Here is a 24,052-nt window from a genome sequence, read left to right on the forward strand (position 1 = left end):
TTCATATTCTCTGAAAAATGGCCAAGAAATCATAAATCCTGCCAGGGTATGTAAACTTATGAGCACAACTGTATATATACAACTTAACCTGCATTTACACATCAAAAGGAATTCCATAGGACTGACAGGATAGAATTAGCATACACTTCCTCCACTAATTCTATTAAAAAGGCTGTAGCTTTACAACACCCAAGCGTTATGTTAGTGGATCAGATAGGTAATTGTTAATTGTTTGCTGTCATAATATACAAGGGTTGCAAATACAAAATGTAGCCCTCATTGTTATAATCAGTCATTTCAGGAAGGGTCTTTTGGCCTCATCCACGGTAACTTTTTGGTCCATGTGTGGCAAATCCCAGGATTTCAGGTGACGGAAGGCACCGGCACAGCGTCCGGCATGACTGCATCAGCTTGTCAAAATCTATGACAGGCTGAAATACACGGCTGCTGGAGGCAGCTGGATGTTGTACCGCGTAGTATTCACATTTAGAGCCGTAAATGTTCAAGGACTTACGCCAAGAATACCAAAGATGGAGTTTGACTTAAGATGCCTGCCTTTTAAAAGTTGTTTCTCTGATTGTATATCCATTGCTTTGGTAATGCTGACTATCCATCTTAGCCTCGGAAATCCACATCTCCTTTTCATTTTGAATCTTCTTGCACCACTGTCTTTTTTCATATTTGCAGTATATTATGAGCAACACTTGGGCAGTGACACCTTGTACTTTTTAAACTGTTAAGCTGAAATGTTATTCCTCTTGCAGCCTTTTAAGCAGTCTTTTCTAGGGTTCATTTAACTTCACTTACTTAGATACCCAACTCTAGATCACTGAATATCAATTTTATTATATTACTGTTCATTTTGATTTTAAGTAAAGCCTCCTTCTTAATGCAAGGAATTTGTTTGAATTACTATTAAATGACAGTCATCCATGAACATATCTGTGTGTTTTGCTGTGAAATATTGCATGATTTGGTACATGAAAATTGAATTAGATCACATTTTTTTGTTAAACAATTATAAACCCCAAAACAAAAAAAGTATTATATTGAAGCTTACCAATGCTTAGATGTGGTAGCTGCATTTGTTTCCTTTTTTAGGGTTTTTTTTCTTTTCACCTGGTGATACGGGCATTAGGGTATCTACAGTACATTCTGGATGGAGGAGCAACAGAGACATCCTTGGGCAGCAGCATTGTGAATCCGGGAGAGAGGATACTGTTAAGCCTCGTACACGCGATTGGATTTTCCGGCGGGAATTGTGTGATGACGGGCTGTTGGCGGTAAAAACGACCGTGTGTATGCTCCATCGGACAACTGTTGTCGGATTTTACGCAGACAAATGTTGGATCGCAGGTTTTAAAATTTTCCGCAGACAAATGTCTGTTGTCGGATTTTCTGAGCATGTGTACACAAGTCCGTCGGACAAAAGTCCAAAGTACAAACACACATGCTCGGAAGCAAGGACGAGCCAGAAGCGATCGGTCTTGTAAACTAGCGTTCATAATGGAGAATTAACATTCGTGACGTGGTAAATTATGAGATCTCCAAATGCAGCGCACAATTCTCTTCTTCTTTAATGGGATAATAATGAAGCTGCTTTGCTGGTGATACTGATGGAGTTATTGCAAATGTATTTTCAAAGGCTTTTTTTTCTAGTGATATCAAGAATAATATTGTTTTTTTTATTTTATTTTTTTATTTGGGCAAGTTACCACAACACCATTATCCTGTAGTTTTTAAGATCAAAGATACGACTATTTTGGTGTCCCTTGTTAATTTTACATTGTATTTTTTTAAATGTAACTGCCTACTCCCAAACTGTCATTTGAAGTAAAACACAAAGCCAAGTATTATTCTCCACAATTTTTTTATTGTGTATTAAAAAAAGAAAACAAATAAAATTAGACATGCTATCTGCCAATAGAACTAAACCAAAAAGTGCATTCTATGCATATAGAATATATAGAAATATAGAAAATATACCAAATCAAATCATTATTCAACCAAAAAAATAATGTCAAGCAATAACTCCAAGGCCAATAATAAATAACACGTTATCTCCTCCAATTCTGCAACATGTCTGGTTGACGAACGGCCGTTCAGAAAAGAACTGAAAAGCGCAAAATTAGCAGAAGGAGCCCAAAGGGTGGCGCTAAAGAGCTGAACAACAACATAGTACGTCACTAGATTCATATTTGTTGGCTAACAATTCCTTCCCATTTGTATGCAAGACAAGTTTGGGCCAACGCCCTTTTGACAAAAGTCCATGGTTTTGTTGGCCAACAATCCGGTCGTGTGTACGAGGCTTTAGATGCACCAGCTGATTTATATGGATTTTATTAACAAATTAAAGCTAAACTCCAGCTAACATTTTTAAGCAGTTACAGCAACAGTTTTTTTTTTCTTTTGGGATATATGTTTTCCATAAATGAATAAAATCTGATCATTGTAAGCATTCCTGTCAGTGGTAAACGGTCTGTCTCAACCCTCTTATGCCGTGTACACACGAGCGGAAAGTCTGACAGAAAAGGTCCGACTGGAGCTTTTCATCTGACTTTTTACGTCGAAAATTCTGACAGACCTAGAAAGAGAACATGTTCTAAATTTTTCCGACGGAACCATTTCCTATCAGGAAAACTGATCGTCTGTATGCTGTTCCGACGGACCAAAAACGACGCATGCTCTGAAGCAAGTACGAGACGGAAGCTATTGGCTACTGGCTATTGAACTTCCATTTTCTAGTCCTGTCCTAAGTGTTGTACGTCACCGCATTCTGGACGGTTGGACTTTGGTGTGACCGTGTGTATGTAAGACAGCTTGAGCAGAATTCCATCAGAGCTCTGTCGGAAAAACCTTCAGAGTTTATTCCGACAGGAAAACTGGTTGTGTGTACAGGGCATTACAGCCACTTTTGCTGGAAAACTTGGTCTGTTAAAGGAAGTAGAAAATAACAGGCTCACTGGTGGGATCATTAGGTAAAAATGAAGGGAAAATGTCCCTGATGGGGTTTTCAGCCTTTCCACACTTTACTAAAAAAATGTATTTTGTTGCAATCTGTGTCGCCACTGGAGAGATTTCCTATTAGTCCCTGTCCCGACAGGAAGTAAGAGAGAAACCTTCCCAGCTGATACGCAGGCCAACACAATTTAATTAAATAAATAACCATGCAGCAAATGTATCTCTTCCCTTCTTTACGTTACAAAACTAAAAAAATGTGGGCCTGGAGTTGGGCTTTAAAAAGGCAAGCAATGAATCGGGCCCCTCATTTCCAGGAAAGAACAAGGCTCCTGAGAGCTACAGAGTCTTGGAAGCATCTGCCTGTATTGTCAAATGCAAAAAACAACACAGGTTTAACATCAGAAAAAATACTTTTCAAAACATGTATTACAGAAAATGTCTGAAAAGGGATGTATAAAATGAGTTAAACATTTGGTTACATTTCTTAAAACGCATTAAGTTAAAACTCCAGCCAAACATAACAAAGTAAAAATGAATAGCCCATTCAAAGACAAAATAACAAAATCAGCCATTGCTTCAATATTCTGTATATAATATACACTTTCCCCCACTATATGTTCTCAGTCTTATAGCCAGCATCATTCAACCCACTTCCTCTGAGCCCATGTGTTCCTGGACCTACCTCGGCCTGTGACTGGACAATGAAAAGAGAAGCAGCAGGGATGAGATTATCTATCTGTCACTCTGATTTCTTCTCCTATGAGTATGCTTCTTGTCAGCACATGAACTGATTGGCTTCCTGTTCTGCTTCTTCCTCTCACACTCCAGTCCTATACAGAGAGATTCCATAGCTATGCTAACTTGGGTCTTTTATATCTGCCTAGAGTTCAGATTTAGTAGTGACTGGTATAAACTATAAACCTAGCCATTCTAGGAACCCCTATCTATTCTTTTGCAGGGATCTATGTACGAGGATTGGACTTCTGTTCAACCTGATTCTCAGATTAAGGACTTTATGTTTGCTAAACTGGTGGTAGCTTGCAGTTGTAGGCCTATATAAGTCCTAAGCCAGATAAAAAAAACAGATAAAAAAAAAAGGCAAAGCGCAGACAGACAGCACAGATTCCTAACCCCGTCTGTATAATATTTTGTCAAAAATCAAGACTGACAGCTAAAATCAGACAGGGTCAGAGTTGGGTTGATGTTGTACCCGAATACAGTAATACCTCAGATTGCGAGTAACGCGGTTAACGAGCGTTTTGCAATACAAGCTATTATTTTTTTAAAAATCCTGACACGGTTTGCGAGCGTTGTCTCGCAAAACGAGCAGGATTCAATCTTCTGCGGTGTGCAGTACCGTATTTGGCCATAGGGTGGGGACGCCTGTGACATTCTGAGCCGCTCGGATGGACTCTAAGCCACTCAGTTTACAAGTGTTTCCGAGCCTCTCCGAGTGTTTCCAAGTATCTCGGTACTGCATACCATAGAACAGGGATATGCAATTAGTGGACCTCCAGATATTGCAAAACTACAAGTCCCATCATGCCTCTGCCTCTGGGTGTCATGTTTGTGACTGTCAGAGTCTTGCTATGCCTCATGGAACTTGTAGTTCTGCAACAGCTGGAGGTCCGCTAATTGCATATGCCTGCCATAGAAGTCAATGTGGAACGGATTATCTGAGTTTCCATTTACATCTATGGGGAAACTCGCTTTGATACATGAGTGCTTTGGATTACAAGCATTCTTCTGGAACGAATTATGCTCGTAATCCAAGGTTCCACTGTATTACCTAAACTGTATTACCTAAACTGCAGTCCTAACACATAGAGCCAAAAAGGTTACAGATTATCTTCTTCTATCTAATCCGAATCAGAATGTTAGATCAAACCATAAGAATGTGCTTAATCCAAACACAAGAAGATAGACTATTGGTGTCAGCTAAGACATTTTTTCAATAGGGGTTTGGAGTCCAGTGTATGGTTGATGGTCTAATCTGAGCACAGCATCCTTTTAACAATTGTGTTTGTGGAAATAGTGACACCCTATGAGAGTTTTCATATAACACTGGGTTGTTTTGTGTATGTGCAAATGACAGACTGTTAGACAGGAAGCTGCTTTGCTCTTTTGTGTGATATATGTGAGGGGTGGCCTGTTTCCCCTACCCCACTGCTGTTTAGGAGGTTTTTTTCCTTGGACAGTATGCCCAATTTCAATAGTTATTTCATGTCTTATAATATGCAACAATCTTTTGTATAACCTAATTGCCCTTATCTTGACACTCCACCAGGGACGACAAATTTTGTCATGTACCTGTCGATTGCAGTCATGCCACAGGTAGATTGCAACCCCATCGTGCAACCAGTTCCTTATTCTGCCCACTATCACAGACTACTGTTTTCTACATCACATTGCAGAACACTGCACTCTGTATATTTTACTTTTTGTCACATAGTCTGGACTGCTGTGCTACTGTAAAGACTTTGGGTTACTTACTCCTGAACTCTGAACTTTGTTCTACTTCTAACCTCTACCCTGTGTGTTACATACCACTGACCTGTAAACTTTGCATTACTGAGCTCTGCATTATTTACTACTGACATCTGAACTCTGTCTTCCTTAGGCCTAGTTCACACAGTATTCAGCTTGTATAAGAGCAAGTATATGTATAACATCAAGTACATGTATAACACCAAGTTTTCGGCAAGCTTCAGACGCTTTTCTTGAAGTCTTTAAAACTCCCTTCAGCTCCAGTATAGAAATTTTAAACACAAATCTTAAGTAGGGCAAATTGATCCAAATTGTCCAGCGCTTCAACTATACATGAAAGAAGTCATTCCAGTCCCCAGCAGGTAAGTATCCATAAAAGATATTATTGCCCAGAACACCAGTTGAAAATAATAGAAATAAAAGGCTAAAAAGAAAGCGAATGCGCCAACCACTTCTAAAAATTGGTAAGCTAATGGTCCACAAAATCCTCCAAAAAATTATTTATTACATTTAAAATTCTCACACTGGCAAGAATTACTGGAATCCTGGAATGAGCTCTAAAAGTACTAGGTGCTGTAGCGACCTCCAGCTGGATACTGGAACATGCACGATAATGTAAATATTTGCCAGCACACCAAGGATCTTCTATTTTGTCCAAATGGTTTTTAATTAAAGAAAGATCACATCACAAAACAGTGTAATGCCCCGATCAAGCAGATGCGCCTGATCAATACACATAGTACATGTGCAATTGTTTAGAGGGCCAAAGGGACCCCCAGCACTGCCATATTGCAATGCTTCCCTAGCCATAGCTAACAAGCTCAGCCTGTATATATGTGACATTTGCATATATGTTTTTGGCATGACTGGAGACGTCATATGCTGTTATGGGATGGGAGGGGCCATTTATTCTCTGGTTCTAATTGGTGGATTTTCACTTAAATACTTCTGCACAACTGCATACACTTATCACATGCCTGGCAAAGGGGTCCTGTGTGACTCCAAAATGTTAAAAAAGCATTACACTGTTTTGTGATATTTCTTTAATTACAAAACCATTTGAATGAAATTAAAGATCCTTGGTATGCTAGCGAATATCTACATTGACGTTATTACTGACGCATTTCGTCAAAATTGACTTTCATGTATATTTGAAGCTTCGGACAATTTCGATTAAAGTGGACTGTGACCCACCAGGGGGCATTGGTGTTTTGTTGTTGCTGGGGCCTGGGGACATCTGTGTGCTGGTGAACATTTGAACTTGTTAGTAGGTTACTGACTTTCATTTTAAACAAGCATTTGCAGGCTTCAGGAGCATTTCAGTAAACTTCAAGTTGTAGTAAAATATGCTGACTCCTGCTAGCAGCTTGTTTACGACTCATTCATACAGTGGGGCAAAAAGAATTTAGTCAGCCACCAATTGTGCAAGTTCTCCCACTTAAAAAGATGAGAGAGGCCTGTAATTGTCATCATAGGTATACCTCAACTATGAGAGACAAAATGTGGAAACAAATCCAGACAATAACATTGTCTGATTTTTGAAAGAACTTATTTGCAAATTATGGTGGAAAATAAGTATTTTTTCAATATCAAAAGTTCATCTCAATACTTTGTTATATATCCTTTGTTGGCAATGACAGAGGTCAAACGTTTACTGTAAGTCTTCACAAGGTTGTCACACACTGTTGCTGGTATGTTGGCCCATTCCTCCATGCAGATTTCCTCTAGAGCAGTGATGTTTTGGGGCTGTCACTGAGCAACACGGACTTTCAACTCCCTCCAAAGGTTTTTTATGGGGTTGAGATCTGGAGACTGGCTAGGCCACTCCAGGACCTTGAAATGCTTCTTACGAAGCCACTCCTTCATTGCCCGGGCGGTGTGTTTGGGATCATTGTCATGCTGAAAGACCCAGCCATGTTTCATCTTCAATGCCCTTGCTGATGGAAGGAGGTTTGCACTCAAAATCTCACGATACATGGCCCCATTCATTCTTTCATGTACATGGATCAGTCGTCCTGTTCCCTTTGCAGAGAAACAGCCCCAAAGCATGATGTTGCCACCCCCATGCTTCACAGTAGGTATGATGTTCTTTGGTTGCAACGCAGCATTCTCTCTCCTCCAAACATGACAAGTTGTGTTTCTACCAAACAGTTCTACTTTGATTTCATCTGACCATATTCTCCCAATCCTCTTCTGGATCATCCAAATGCTCTCCAGCAAACCTCAGACGGGCCCGGACATGTACTGACTTAAGCAGGGGGACACGTCTGGCACTGCAGGATCTGAGTCCCTGGCAGCGTAGTGTGTTACTGATGGTAGCCTTTGTTACGTTGGTCCCAGCTCTCTGCAGGTCATTCACTAGTTCCATCCGTGTGGTTCTGGGATTTTTGCTCACCGTTCTTGTGATCATTTTGACTCCACGGGGTGAGATTTTGCGTGGAGCCCCAGGTCGAGGAAGATTATCAGTAGTCTTGTATGTCTTCCATTTTCTAATTATTACTCCCACAGTTGATTTCTTCACACCAAGTTGCTTGCCTATTGCAGATTCAGTGTTCCCAGCCTGGTGCAGGTCTACAATTTTGTTTCTGGTGTCCTTCGACAGCTCTTTGGTCTTCACCATAATGGAGTTTGGAGTGTGACTGTTTGAGGTTGTGGACAGGTGTCTTTTATACTGATAACAAGTTCAAACAGGTGCCATTAATACAGGTAATGCGTGGAGGACAGAGGAGCCTCTTAAAGAAGAAGATACAGGTCTGTGAGAGCCAGAAATCTTGCTTGTTTGTAGGTGGCCAAATACTTATTTTCCACCATAATTTGCAAATAAATTTGTTTAAAAATCAGACAATGTGATTGTCTGGATTTGTTTCCACATTTTGTCTCTCATAGTTGAGGTATACCTATGATGACAATTACAGGCCTCTCTCATCTTTTTAAGTGGGAGAACTTGCACAATTGGTGGCTGACTAAATACTTTTTTTCCCCACTGTAAGTGAGGTTGAGAAGCAGTAAAACCCCATAGTTTAGCTGTGCTTTTTACTGTCACACAATTGCTACCCCTTTTAACTGCAGAAGCGATGACTGGGGTGTAAACATGCCACAGTCATGATGCTTTTGCTCCGTGGCTATAGAAAGTATTATTCATTTACATGGGCAGAGCACACACCAAGCGCCGACCCATTCAAGTGAAGGATGGGGATCTAGTGTGACGATCAGGGCATTAAAGCTGGTGGTGAGGTTGTGATACAATGCCTTCTCGCTGTCTATCAAATGCTCTCTGAACCGCGATCTAAATGCGGAGCGCAGCGAGCACTGCTAGTGTGAACAAGCCCTTAAATATAGTCACCACTCCCGTACTGCAAATGCTTTGTAAAAGCTTGCTGTTCACACTGCTCTTATACAACCCGAAACATGTATGAACTAGGCCTAACTCCTGACTTCTTCACACTGTGGTACATATCCCTGTCCCCTGCACTATGCATTATTTAATCCTGACCCCTGCTCTCTCCATTACTTACCCCTAACACCTGTACTCTGCGTTATATACTACTGACCTCTGCATTACTTACTTCTGTCCCCTGCACTCTATGTTACTACTGACCTCTGAACTCTGGGTTACGTACTCCTAACTCTGAATTACTTGCTACTTACTTCTGAACTCTAGTTTACTTTCCTTTGAACCCTGTACCCTGAATTACTTACATCTAACCAGTGGCGGTCCATAATGCAGGCCGCAGGGGCCCCCCTATCCATGTGTCCGGCCCCCTAATCTACATGCGGGGCACCGGATGCATGGATACCAGTGTTTTGGGTTTTTTTGAACCACGTGATTAGAGCCTGAGGCTCTAATAGGCTTCAAAAATGGTGGGCTCAGGGTGCAGAGCACTGCGCCCTGAGCCCACCCAGCTGTGTGACAATAGCGAATGAATATTCGCTATTGTCTTCCCGATTCTCCTCTCAGCCAATCAGGAAACAGGTCCTGAGACCTGTCACCCAATTGGTTGAAAGGAGAAGCAATCCAATTGGCCTAAGAAGAGGAGGGAGGATACGTGATGCCGAGGTGGAGGAGACACAGAGGAAACCGCCACCTGAGGCCTGGAGGAAGCGCTGCCCGCGACCTAGATGGGGTAAGTGCGGGGCTGGTGACCGACTGACCAACCTCGGGGTGGGGTTGGGCGGCACAGGTGACCCAAACAACCTGGGTAGGGTGGCTGTGGGTGTATTTTTGCCACCCCCCAAAAAAATATACCACCAGCTGCCACTGGCCTAACCCCTAAACTCTTTGCCTTACTGCACCCTGGTGAACTTTGATCTCTTCAATGTTGTTCATGTAGCTCCCCACCTACCCAGGGTTGCTTCCCCTTGACCTAAACCAAAAAAAACATACACACTTGGCAAAATCTAGGCTAATAATCCCACAACAGTAGTAGTTACCAGATTTTTTTTTTTCTGAAATCTCCTGTACTGACCCTAGAGGACATTTTGGCTTCAGTGGGCAACAGTTTGTGATTGTTGTGAGCACTGACATTTGGTGATATCATAGTACAGTATTTGGTATGGAAAAAAATAGGATACATTCTCTACATGTGGATTCTAATGTATTTGGAAGACCTCAGCAGAGATAATTGGGTCAGGAAATACCTCCAAAATATGGGTTGTTTTTTTCAAAATCTTCCAAAGACATTGGTGTGAATCCAATGTGAAAGACAGTTGTCATGAGAACATGGAAAATCTCCTCTTTGTTCCTCTTCTGATGGAGGCTCAAAAAATTAGATTTTTACCTTACCTTCATCCCCAGTTACATTAGTGATCAGGGCAATTAGAGATAATGAATCTCCATAATGGGGGCACAGACAGCAATAAAAACCTGTCAATGATCTCTAACAGTTTAAACTTCTCATCCCCCACCCCTTTTGAAAAGCTTTGCATTACAGGAGAATCCTGCAGATTAATAATCTCAAGTATATATCAACTTGTGATGACCCCACAGCTCAACACACCCTTGAAACATTACTACTTAAGTAAATGAGAACAGATATTAAACAAACAATTCTTTCCATAGTAATGGAGTATAATGTGGAAAACAGCCCACAATACTTGGTATCACTGGTATCACACCCCTGCCTTTTAATCCCAACATACCTGATCACAGCTGGAGGTGCCACAAACAATCAGGAACACTTTACAGCATATTTTGGATTTGCCCAAAGGTAACAATTTTGGCAAACAGTGGAAGTCCTAGTCTACACTCTCCTTCAATCAAAATTCCACTACATTTTCCAAATACCATACTTGCTGGGCCTTCCTCCACAGCCAGTGTCTAGGGATGCCTTTTTCAATTGTTACTGCAGCCAGATGTTTAATTGAATCACATTGGAGGTGAACACTCGGACAAGCCAAGCCCAATTTATACTCCTGCATTAGAGAGGTTAAACTTACAGAAGCTCTTACTGCGAGATTAAAGCGACATTAAAGCTTTATTTTTAAAATGAAAATAACAAACATGCTTTACTTACCTGCTCTGTCCAATGGTTTTGCACAGAGCAGTCCCGATTCTCTTTTTCTGGGGTCCCAGGCTCCTCCCCCCGCCCAGGGGGAACCTGTGCGTGATCGCTCCTGAGCCACCCTGTCTGCGTCTATTGACCCCCGCTCACTCGGCATAGCATTTGGTTTACAGCAGCGGGAGCCAATGGCTCCTACTGCTATCAATCTGCCTAGGAAGGAGGGAGACAGCAGCAAGAGCGGTTACTTTCGTGCATTTTCGGGGATTTTGCAGCACAGAAGGTTTTTCACCTTAATGCATAGAATGCATAGAATGCATTAAGGTGAAAAACCTTAAGGATTTAGAACCAATTTAAGTAACACTGTCAACATCTTTGAAGGGGTATGGGATCCTTGGGACCGCCTTCATGCTTCTCTTTAGCATATATCCTAATGCAGACCATAGATCTTTGCGATTTTCTTTCCTGCTACCATGGGTTGCAGAAAAGAAAAATCACTTGATTTCCCCCATCAACATAGTCAGTGTTGATGGGGGAATACCTCCTACGGAGCTACAGTGTTCTCCCAGCAGGGAGAGCACAGGGAACAATCCCTGCTGGGAGAAGAGAGTGATTACTGCTAGTGGCTATGGCCACTGGAAATATTAATGCTAAAAACCCGACATCCTGGTTGTACCCAAGTCGATTGATAAATCGACTTGGTTACCATCTGTCTGTCCATGGATGGATTGAATCTAAGCCGGTCCCTGCAGAATTGGCTGAGACTGATTCATCTATGACCAGCTTAAGATTTCACTTTGGATGATGATCTAGGCTGTCAGTCAAGTTCCCTCCCATTCCCTCTATAACCCACCTCCAACCCTGCTCTAATGTTCCTATTTATATATAGTAAGGACAATGTTTGTTCTTCTCGTTGTTTGTGTTTCCTGGTGTCTATTGCAGACACTTATCTCCAGGGCTTACTGCCAGGAAGATAATGCTACACTTACTTTCATAATTGCTATATACTTTGATGGAATGATTTCTTCAAATAAGAAGCCTTGACTTTGTATACTTTACAATATGTGTCTGTATCATCTGCCTCATGCTTACACACTCGAGACAAGTCCTTCTTAAGGTCGAATTAGAAAATTCTTGTTCTATTTGTATATGCTACTGAGCCATATTTTGACTTTTGTAAACTTCCAAATAATAATACTTCTAAAACCCAACAGTGGTTCTACCCCCTCTCCACTGTATCCAAATCTAAAAAATGTTTTGCCTTTAGTTGTACCTTAAGAACAACTCTAAATTGTAATCAGTATGCAGACTGCAATGAAGTAAATGTTACAGATATATTTGTGCAGCACTTCTTTTAATTTTTTTTATGGCATCAACAGTTCTCTGCCTTCCTAAAGTGCTGACAGATTTAGTGTATGTGCAATGTTGTTCATGCATAATGATAACAGACAGACATTTAAAAATTTGCCATTACCAGTATCCTTTTTACATTTAACACATCTGCTAAGGGTAAATGGAGTTTTAGATTTTAGAATTTGTAATGGACAATCAATTATTGAATATAAATAAAATACAAAACACTCCTGCGCTCACCTATCAAATAAAGTATAACAATCACAAACACCAAAAAACGTGACTGGAGCATATAAAGTTTCCAACTTTACAACATAAAAAATACCAACATATGTGCAACACACAAAATAGTGAAAAAAAATATATAAAATTAATTTTACAATGCATGACGATACAAATCACCTGTGAACAGTGTATGAAATTTATAAATGATATAAGGGATAATAAACATGTTTGTATCTCAAACAAATGTCCTTAGTTGTGCTCTTAATTATACACTATATGAAAACGAACCACCAACATGTGAGTATATAAAAGTTCCACCACCTTGAAACATAGATGGTCTCTATATCCTAGTAGCTCGCAAATCCTTAAAGTCATGAAGTGGATTTAAAACATCTTGGAATTCAAATAGGATCAATCACCTCCAAAACGTGCTGAGAAAGGGGCCACCACCACACATATAGGCAACTCACCTTAAACATAGATCTTTCATTTTTAAAGGTCAAGACATAATCAAGGACATTCGTTTAAAATACAAACACGTTTATTATCCCTTATATAATGTATAAAGTTCATACTCTGTTCACAGGTGATTTCAAATGTATTGCCCCACATTATAAAACGCGCAGTGTCCTGATATCCTGACACCTGTTAATTGAAAATCATGCTAGTGAATGTCACCTTTACTTTGAGATGTAGAGTCACAGGTAGGAATGGTCTATAATACTTGGGTCTAACCTTGCTTTATCCTGTAAGAAGCCAGCTATTTAAGATAATGTTCCTATAATGATAGGTCATCATCCAGGAGCAGGGAGTGCTTTATTAGAGGCTAGAATGATTAATTGTACACTCCTACCCTCCCTCCTCTCTACACACACTCACTTCTTGCAATTGACCGTATATTTCAGCTTGGTGATTTGTTTCAATCAATGCTAAGTGATAGGTCAGGGCTATTACATTGATAACTTGCAGCTTACTGTAACGTGGAAGTCTAACCATTACTTCTAATTCAGCTTTATAGATACCTATTGATTACAACAATAATTGGGCATATATACTCTAGAATTACACCTCAGGTTATAGAAGACAGTGAGAAGAATCTTCACTGGTGTAAACGAGAAAGTATGGATGCTGCCATAGGTTATAGAAGACAGTGAGAAGAATCTTCACTGGTGTAAACGAGAAAGTATGGATGCTGCCATTCTTGTCCTCTACTAATGTAAATACTAAATGCCTAACTTTCATATTCATCCAATGGCTTCAGTAGTTTTCGAGTCACTGACTTAGAACAAGTATGCTGATCAGGAGCTCTGTACATTCAAGGTTACAATCTAAGGTCCCTATCTTACATGCATACATGCACACACATATAAAGAGCCAATGTAGGCGCCATTTAACCTAGCAGCAGGTCTTTGGCACATGGGAGGATACTGGAGAACCTGGAGGAAACCCACGCAAGCACTGAAATGAAAATGTAATGCTTGCTTTTTTTGATATTTTGTATAAAATGTGTTAGAGGTAGATGAAAGGTAGTGATATTTCCAAGTGAGTTTTCCATTGTGTGACCACCAGCTTGATTCTACTTTATCTGGTACAAATATTGTTTAATGATGTTTAGTTTTCACGTGATTCATTAAATCGCTTCAAAGGGGACCTGTCTTATGTTCTAAAGGGTTTACTGTATGAATAGTGCAATGCTGAGTTAGAGAGTTCATTGAAATCATTTGCATTCAGTTGCAATGCAGTATTTCCTTTCCAGATCATTCTACCAAGCTCATTGATTGCGTGAATCATTTCTTTCCCATTCACTCTCAGCAAGTGTCTTATTCATGTCACCCACCATTGTCATACATGTTCATATAAATATACCTTGTTTATTTACTAACTTAGGCAGGGGCTGCAACAGTCATTAACCATACTTCCTAAAATCATAGGAACCAACATCAACCAATAAAAAAAAACATGTCTTCATCATCTCCTTATTGAATCAGTCATATAGCATTTGAACAGGATATCAGTGTCACAAATCCGTTATCATTAGACAACACAAAAACATCCGCCCCCGAAACATGTTCAATGACAACTAATATCTAAGCCTCTGCAAGTACAAACTTAGACTAAATGAAGGCACAGTTACCCAAACAAAATAAAAATTCATGACAAATATAGAAATGCATTTTATTATTGCACATGCTAATACCTTTAACACAGTTGCTAATAAAAGTACAAGTAAAACAACAACAATGATACTTACCAGTACCAGTTTTGTTGTATCCAGCCTGGCAAAGCTTTTTGAGCATCCAGTACTCCCGAGTGTGTTGGATGTCCCTGAGTGTTGTGGCCAGCTGCCATGTCACGAATGTGTCCTTGCAGTTCAGAAGGCACACACTAGTGATAAAACTGTTGGTGGGTAACACCAAGGTGCAGCAATAAGAGGCAGGCATCCAACACACCTAGAAGTACTTGGTGATAATTCCAGCAATTAGTGTCTGCTCACTAATCCTTAATATATCCAACTATATTACTTAAAGTGCTTTCTCAGTGATAATAACAAATAACATTCTCCCATATGCGTTGGAGGCTTCAGAATCACTTTTTTGCTTATGAAGACTATAAATGGGCCACTGTGAAAGTAAAAGCTCAAATCTTAGCGCTATGAGCATGGTACTATTGCCAAAATTTTCCTATTTGGGGTCTGTTACTGGTCTTCAAAAACATATGAGCCTCCTGTGCCTCGTGTCGGCATGGGGCCTTTACACAAGCAAGTGTAGAAGGAGGCTCTTGCCTGATCCTGAGAGCCAAGATGGTTTCTTAGATGCTGTGCCACAGTTGAGAATCTGGGTTGTGTTTTAGGCAGCTTTGAGAGTAAAGATTGATACCATCCTTGCCCTGTGCTGGCAGTAAAACCCATCTTTCATTTGGGCCAGGCTAGCAGAGGTATATTCCTGTTCAGACTGGGATAGCTCTGCAATGCAAAATGTATTATTGTATTCCCTTAATTTAACCTCCCTCACCTGTCATCTAACGTTCCTCCTCTTAAAATCTCAGGGTGGGGTTATTTTATAATATTTAACCATTACAATTATCATGTAATATATGTAACATGTCAATGTTAAGAAGTCATCAGCTTCTAAACATAATATTAAAAAATAAAGAGACAAGACCCTCACTTTTCTTTTATATTTTCATTGAAGATGCAACAGTGAAAAGAATTTCATTTTTCTATTTCACATTATATGCCTGCATGAGAGAATCAAGCCTTACATAAGACAAGGCTGCTGTGTGTGGGCACATTATCACGACTCATTGCGGGTAACCTACAGGAAGCACATAATCCAATACTAAAGAAAAAAAAAAAAAGAAACAAAGAAAATAAATAGTGAAAAGCTAATTTCACAATATCCATCCATTCCTTTCAGAATCCTGACATTGATGTGGATGAAAATGGAACACTGGACCTTAGCATGAACAAACAAAGACAACGAGATGGTTGCTGCTCCATCCTAACTCCACTGGAATCCATGTCGCCACAGCGGCAGGCAATGCTGAATAGCCAGTGTTACCAAATGACTGACAGTGACTGCTGGGACTTACCAGTAGACTACACTAAAATGAAACCCAGGCGGATAGATGAAGATGATTCCAAAGACATTAATGTATGTTCCATCCATATAAAGAAAACAGAAAGTTCTGATGTTTAAAAGAGAGAAGAGTGGCTGCATTGTCTATAGCAACCAATCATTTGTAAATGTTAAAGGTTAAAAGAAAATGAAAAATATTAGCTGATAGCTTGCTATTGACAACACAGGCTTTTTTTTTCCGGTCTACAAAACAAACCCATTTTTGCATTTGAAATTAGATGTTATTTCAGATACATAAATGCCCATAATTGTCTTGTTTTATTACAAATGTTATTATCATCGTCATTGTCATTATCATTACACATTTCTTGAAAGTCATCTTTTTTTATTTTTGGGCAGAGGCGTGAGCTGTTCCATATGGTCACACAGAGAAATACTGCTGCTCATCTCTCACTGGTTTTCTAGAGATGCGGACCAGATATTTCATAATTATTTCATAATTTTATGAACTCAGAAGTATCCTCCGCAGTTTGGTAGCTTTAATACTTGCTGGAAGAACTGGTGTGTCTGAGAGTGCTGGTGGTGGTGTAGGTCTTTGACAGCTGATAGGCCTTACACAGCCCTATAGATAGAGATATAAATATAGATATGGATGTAGACATAGATGTCTATGTAGAGTCACAGAAGTCTAGATACAACCATAATATTATCGGGACATTAATGACTTGCCATTGTTCTCACTTGTTCATCCACTGGGCCCAGAAACAATTGGGCCATCAGTAATTCTTTCACTGGCTATATCAACCTTATGTAAATGATGCACACAATTGCTACCCGCCAATTGGATTCAAACTTTCAGATTCAGCTGTCAGAATAGAGAGGTCTGATTGGTGGCATAGGGCGTCAGAAACTTTTCTTATTTAGCACACTTTAGGACAATCATAAGCATATTCTTTGACCCTTTCCTGACCACATACACAACCCTCATGTATGAAACAGGTAATTCAATGCTTGAGTTGACTTTGACACTACAGATGCATTTATTTGTGGTTAAAAGTCACCATTGTAATGTTGGCTCAACTCAAATTTCCTGTAATTTCCTGTTACATTACAAGGACAGTAAGTGAGTGAAAAATCTACCTAATCGGACATAGACCACAAAAAGAGTTTTAAAGTAACTTTGTTGCATAAATAAAACAGTAAAAATACAACAGAGAGTGCAACACAACACCCCAATTCATTTAACTAAAGCTTCCTAAACTGCACTTATACCAATTAAATCCATGAATATATACTTGAGTCCATAAATATATATAGTAAAAAATAATGTCCAACTCATGTAGAAATTAAAAAAACACCAAAGTGTCTTCTAATGCATCAAGCGTCAGTGCTCTTCCATCACCAGGTGAATTGCAAGTCCACCTCCCAACAATAGATATCCCAATTGTCTCCTTATTCATTGCCACTATGTGTCACCCAGAGCCCACCCCTCCAATCAATAGAGAGGCTGCCTCCTTACTCCCCCTATCAGGCTCCCGATCTCACGCAGAGTCATATAAAAACAAAATGTAGACATGTTGTACTCTGCAATGTACTTTATTAGCCCCCAAGCATGGTAATAACATTTACAAAATTCAAGTGTTATTACCACACCTGGGGGCTAATAAAGTACATTGTAGGGTACACTGTGTCTACATTTTTGTTTTTGTTTTTTTCCAAGAAATTAATTTTATTAAAGAATAGAAAGTCTTTACAGCAATCTTAAACATTGATGAGATAATTATGAGATACACAGTAACAGAATGTCCCAGCTAATATTGACAATCGCTTCCATACTGGATTAATCGTGGAAGGGGTTAATGGCCCAACCTACGCCTTTAATTGGGTCGCTATTGACCAGAAACAGACACTCTGAGGGAAGTCTGATATATGTGCCGTTGAAGTACCGAGATGCAGGTCTTGTAACCTGAGATTGGAGTAAGACCTGTGTCGGATGTATTTTGTATATGTCACTGGATATATGTGGACAAGGTTAATGGGTGTTTAGAGTAGCTTTGTGTGTGTCTTAAGTTCATCTTTTGGGTTGGGTGTTTAATGACTATGTGAAATGGGAAGACTGTGTGCCTACGTGGGTGCCTAGATAGGGAGCATGGGGGATGGAGGGGGATAGGGGGGGAGGGGGGGGACTGCATTTTTGTTTTTATGTCACTCAGCGTGAGAGCGGGAGCCTGATAGGAAGAGTAAGCTTGCAATTCACCTGGTGATGGGAGAACACTGAAGTTTGATGCATTAGAAGACACGTTGGTGTTTTTTGAACTTCTACATGAGTTGGACATTATTTTTTACTATATATATTTATGGACTCAAGTATATATTAATGGATTTAATTGGTTTATAAGTGCACTTTAGGGAGCTATTATTAAATTAATTGGGGTGTTGCCCTGCACTCTCTGTTGTATTTATAAAGTTGGATGGTGGGGTGAATCACTGTTTTTTGCCATAGCTTGCAACACTCGTTTTTTTATCATCGATTTCTATTTTATTAATTTCATATGAATTTTTGTATGAATTGTATCTTATTTTATTTGTTTCAACTATAGGTGTGTGTATATATATATATATATATATATATATATATATATATATATATATATATATATATATATGTATATATATATATATATATATATATATATATATATATATATATATATATATTTGTTTTAGTTGTACTGAATATCTTTTAGATCTTGGTAAAACTTTAAAGCAATTTGTCCCTGCAAAGCACAAAGCAAAATATGTTCAAAAACAGATACTTTAGGAGAATCTCCTGATTCCCTACAGCGCTCAGTAGTCCCTCCTACCAACCCTTACTATGTTCTGTAGTGATGTGGAGGTCAGGGGAAGGAACTACTGAGCACAGCTGGGGACCATGAGGGAACTCCTGAAAGTGTTGTCTCTGAACCGAGGAAGGTAAATATATTCTTTTATATAGAGACAGCATTTATTAGAATATTTATGTATGTGACAGAGTTGTTTCAAGTATACTCTACTTTTAGGTATGCTTTAATAATTGGGAAAGTTGGATAAGGAAGATATTTAAATGAATATTAGTTGGTCATCAAAAACAGTTAAGGTAAATTATCAAGCAAATAGTCAACAGGCTCAGGCATAAAATTAGTACAGATCAAACTGCTTCTCATTAAGCAAAAGATGTTTGATACCTTTGTGAGTATTTGTGACCCGTGCATCTGCAATACTGGACACCCACATGTGATAGCTCAGAGATCAGGGAGAGATTAACTACTATAATAGGTTATATTTATTTTTACATATTAATATTGCACATTATTAATAGTATTACAATTATTACATATTTTATTGTTTATAAATTAAAAATAATTTATATTGCTTTTCCATTACTTGCAAACAGTCTTGATTTTACATATTTACATTTAGTTTAGGGTGCTTTCTGAAAAGTTTTCCTATATGTCATTTATACTAAGAAGGCCAAGAACTAGCTTTGCCCTTTTTGAATGGTTGTCTGTAGCTGAAAATCTGAAAAATGGTTGTCCCTCATTTGACTTGCTTAGCTGTTTGGGTATTATGATCAGAGATGAATAGCTAGGGATAATATTACACCTTTGTATTGAGGATCTCTATAATATACTGCAGAAAACCTCCAATCAGTAGTCTCTAGAGCGCCACCTGATGACTGCATGTGGTAAGTGTGAAGTATACATATGCCATAGTTCACATTTACCTGACTAAATATTAACCATTTTTAGTTTTTTTGTTTTTTTTAGCCCTGAACATAAATGAAGACATGCATACAAAAGCATTTATGTTTAAACTCATGCAAGGGGTCAGGGGAATGTTCATATTTGCATAAACAAAACAAAAAACCTTTGTGCGTTGCCAAACAAATAAGGCCCCTTTCATACGAACAGACCGATTAGGTCCGCTGTCCATTTTTTATTCGGACCCAATCGGACCACCCATTGTTTTTTATGGGGAGCCAGATGTAAACGGACATCTGTGTACACCAACCTGCATCCAATGAAATCCAGTCCACCAAAAACAGATGGATGGGGATCAATCCCCCATGCGTCTAGTGCAGTGTTTCTCAAACTTTTTGTCTTGATACGCACCAAAAAGACCAAAAAATTTCACGGCACACCTGAAAAGATTTAACCATTTTTGTCTTGAAGAACTTATTTATTGTTACATATATGTTTCATTTTAAATTTATCTGTGAATGATGTGTCTGCTTTCGAGAGCAAATCAGATTGAAGCGATTGTAATCTTCTTTGTACTTTCGCTTGCTTTTCATTTAACGGTTTCTCTTTCAGAGTTCCAGACGTAAACAATGAACAAACTTTTTTAAGCATCAAAGTTGGAATGGAACGGTCTCTATTATTATAATAAGAGATCGAGATCGAGTTCTCCCAAGATCTTGCACTAGTCTCGCGTTACGAAAAGAACCAATGAATGACAGACTGACAGAGATTGCGTTTTTTATATATGTTAAATTTTTTCAACTTGTGCGACATTGCTTCATCATTGAATTTTTCGATATGTTCAAGGTTTCAAAACGCTAACAATTTTAAATATTTTTCCAAACTCCCACGGAACACCTGCAAATCTCACACGGCACACAGTTTGAGAATCACTGGTCTAGAGGATTGGATGACAGCCGAATGGAAAATGACAGGCGGCCGGTTCCATCGGACCGCCCCATAGAGAACAGCAGGCTGTGTCTGTGTCCACTCTGCATAAGCAGACCAGACACAGACCTGTCATCCACCTGCTCAGCAGGGATCAGAAAATAGATCCCCCGCTGAGTAGGTGGATCTGCTTGACGGAGTCTGCCCCATGTGAAAGGGGCCCAAGGATTGTGAGATACTAACAACAGATAGAGCTGTAGCAAACACTAAATGTATTCCCACATCAAATAAATACAAAAATCTGAAAAATGTGTTGCGCTGCTCTTAAACACCTAATACACCTAAAACATCAGCAATATAATTCAAACCTAATAGTGCACTAATATACACATAAATTTATAATTACATTCTACTAATGTGGGTAGTCAACAATCAAAAATACTACACTACACAGTTTTAAGTGGAACAATACTTATTTGTAAATCATAATATTAAGAGAGTTCTGTTATTACATGTAAATATATATTTTACATAGTGGCTATTACTTAAATAGATTTTCAGTTTTGAGCAGAACACGTTTATTTAACTATTTTGGAAGTATTATTGATTGTATTTAGTCCATATAATGTTTGATTGTTGACTAACCACATTGGTAGATTACATTTTTTAATTTTGGGTGGAGCACACATATGTCTATATTAGTGAACTATTAAAGTCATTGTAAGGGTTTGTTTTTTGTTTTTTTTTAAATAAAAAAATTTCATACTTACCTCCACTGTGCAGCTCGTTTTGCACAGAGTGGCCCCCGAACCTTTTTTTCACAGGTACTCTTTGCAGCCTCAATGCACCTACCTTTCACATGCTCATTTGGGGTTTCACTTTTTTTTTTTAAGTTTACTTCAGTAGGCATATGTCTTTAAAACTCTTTTCAAAACCATCAACACACAAACACTTAAAGCAAACCTGTCATCCAGATTAAAGTGTTAAAACAAACAACATTGAAATTACCTATGATAGTTGTTGAATGTATTTCTGTGTATCCAAGGAACCCCTAAATTATAAACCTAGGTTATCCTCCTAAAGTGATTGTAAGGGTTCATTTTTTTTTTTAAATAACAAGTCATCATATAATCATACTTACCTCCACTGTGCAGCTCGTTTTGCACAGAGTGGCCCCGAACATACTCTTCTGGGGTCCCCCGGTGGCTCTCTCGGCTCCTCCCCACATCAGATAACCCCCTAGGAGAAGCTCTCTCTTGAGGGGGTTACCTTGCGGGCGCGCTCCAAGGGCATTCGGCATTCATAGCCACAGAATATATGACTCGGCCCCACCCCCTGCCACTCATGTCATTGGATTTAATTGACAGCAGCGGGAGTGAATGGCTGCTCTGCTATCAATCTATCTAATCAAGAGCCGATAGCCCCGGGCAGAGAGACAGCGTTGACCCATAGTTCTAGGGCTCAGATAAGTAAAACGGGGGGCTAGGGGGGCGGTCACTGCCAGGTGTTTTTTTACCTTAATGCATAGGATTAAGGTGAAAAAAACGTAGGTTTACAACCCCTTTAAGTTTGAATTGTATTATAGATGTTTGTGTATAATCACATACTTAAAGTGGTTGTAACCCCACTTGGTAATTTTCAGGTACTCACCTGTCTTCCTTAATGCTAAGTGCCCTGGGTACAGTATGTGCTTTATAAAAACATGCCATTCTATACCTTATATCCTAGTGCCCCTCCGCACTCACGTGATTGCCCACTGCTCCCTTTCCTGATCTGACAGCTACAGCGGGCAGGACTGAGAATCCCTCGCTGACGTCAGTCGGGAGGAGGAGAGGAGGAGAGTGCCGGGCAGTCAGCGCTCTGAAATATAGTATAGAACATCATTTTTTTAATAAAACACATACACTGGGCACTTAGCATTAAGGAAGACAGGCGAGTGCCTGAAAATTACCAAGTTATTTCTGCAGGAGGGGCAGGCACTGACTCAGCTGGCAGGCAGAGAGGGGGATGAGAGAGGCCAGAGGAGAGCTGCGAATGACGGAAGCACATAAACAGAGCACGGTGTCAGGGCTCAGCAGCCATGATAAAATGTGCTCATCTTACAGGGGGGAGGGCAGAACCAGGCAGGATCAGCCAGATATTTTATATGATACAAAGGGACAAATTACATAGCACAAGCACTGTGCTGTAATTCATGCTTTAAAATGATTGTTAAGCCACTTTTTTTTCTTACTATAGTTCCCAGTGTTAGATAACATGATGCTCCCCAGTGTATGTGATTTATAAAAAAAACGCTGCCTAATATCTTATTTACGAGCGTCGCTCGGTGCTCACATGACTGCCCGCTGGTCTCCTCTCCCCTGACCTGACAGCTGCTGGGGAGGGGCTGTGAATCCCCTGCTGACGTCAGTCGGGAGGAAAGGAGGAGAGGAGGAGACCGGCGGGCAGCCTAATAGGCTCAATTCACTAAGCTAGAACTTTCCAATAACAATTTATTAACAAATTATTATTTTCTGGTTTCACTGGCTCACATCACTGAAAATAATAAAAATATATATATGCAGTACAGTATATATAATATATATATATATATATATATATATATATATATATATATATCTCAAATTGTAGACATGAAGGAGAGCAGTCTATATGCTATCCCAGACCAGCCAATCTACCTCTTTTCTGCTAGTGGACCTGTAAAATTTCACATTCGCCACAAAAAGAGAGGCGCCACACATATAAGTGGAATGAACAGCCAGACTTGACAATGCACCACTGCATACAGCTAAGATTCTGCAAAGACCCTGTCACTCTGCTAGGCTGGCTGATTGTAAGGGTAGGCTCAGAGCTAAAATTATTTCCTAACGATAAAGATATTTGCTATGTTAAAAATAATGATAAACAATGTACCTGATTTAAAGGAACATCATCACCAGATTAGTATATTAATTGCTTAAAGCTGAACTCAAAAAAGAAAATACACAGATGAAGTTCATATAAGGGTGCTTTTTTTGCCTGTCAAAGGGTTGGTATTTCTGTCCATCCAGTCCAGTGATTTAAACAGCTTTACTGCACAGCCAGGATCCCTATCTTGTAGGGCATGAGACCTTTAATTTGCTGCAGGTAAGTAACACTTACAAATGATGCATTAAAAAATGATTAATTATTGAAAACAAAATAGGATTAATCATTTTTATCTGCTTGGAAATCAGCTTTAAAGGAGAAGTAGGGCCTAAGCTCTTTTGGCCCTACTTCCCCTGGGGATAACAGAAGTACCCAT

At 39.4% G+C, this 24,052-nt stretch overlaps 1 protein-coding gene across 21 annotated transcripts in view; it reads left to right on the forward strand.

Annotated features, from left to right (window-relative positions):
• The window catches only part of MYT1L (myelin transcription factor 1 like), a 716,654-nt gene that overhangs the window by 630,278 nt on the left and 62,324 nt on the right, over positions 1-24,052 (forward strand). For 20 of the 21 annotated variants that reach the window (XM_073625450.1, XM_073625442.1, XM_073625431.1 and 17 more), the window contains one exon: positions 15,941-16,177. The exons of the other annotated variant lie outside the window; for it this stretch is intronic. In XM_073625450.1, the coding sequence (XP_073481551.1) occupies positions 15,941-16,177 (237 nt within the window). The remainder of the gene's footprint in view (positions 1-15,940; positions 16,178-24,052) is intronic. 21 annotated transcript variants of the gene reach the window in all.

The sequence above is a fragment of the Aquarana catesbeiana genome, linkage group LG04, assembly GCF_042186555.1.
Source record: "Aquarana catesbeiana isolate 2022-GZ linkage group LG04, ASM4218655v1, whole genome shotgun sequence".
NCBI lineage: Eukaryota > Metazoa > Chordata > Amphibia > Anura > Ranidae > Aquarana > Aquarana catesbeiana.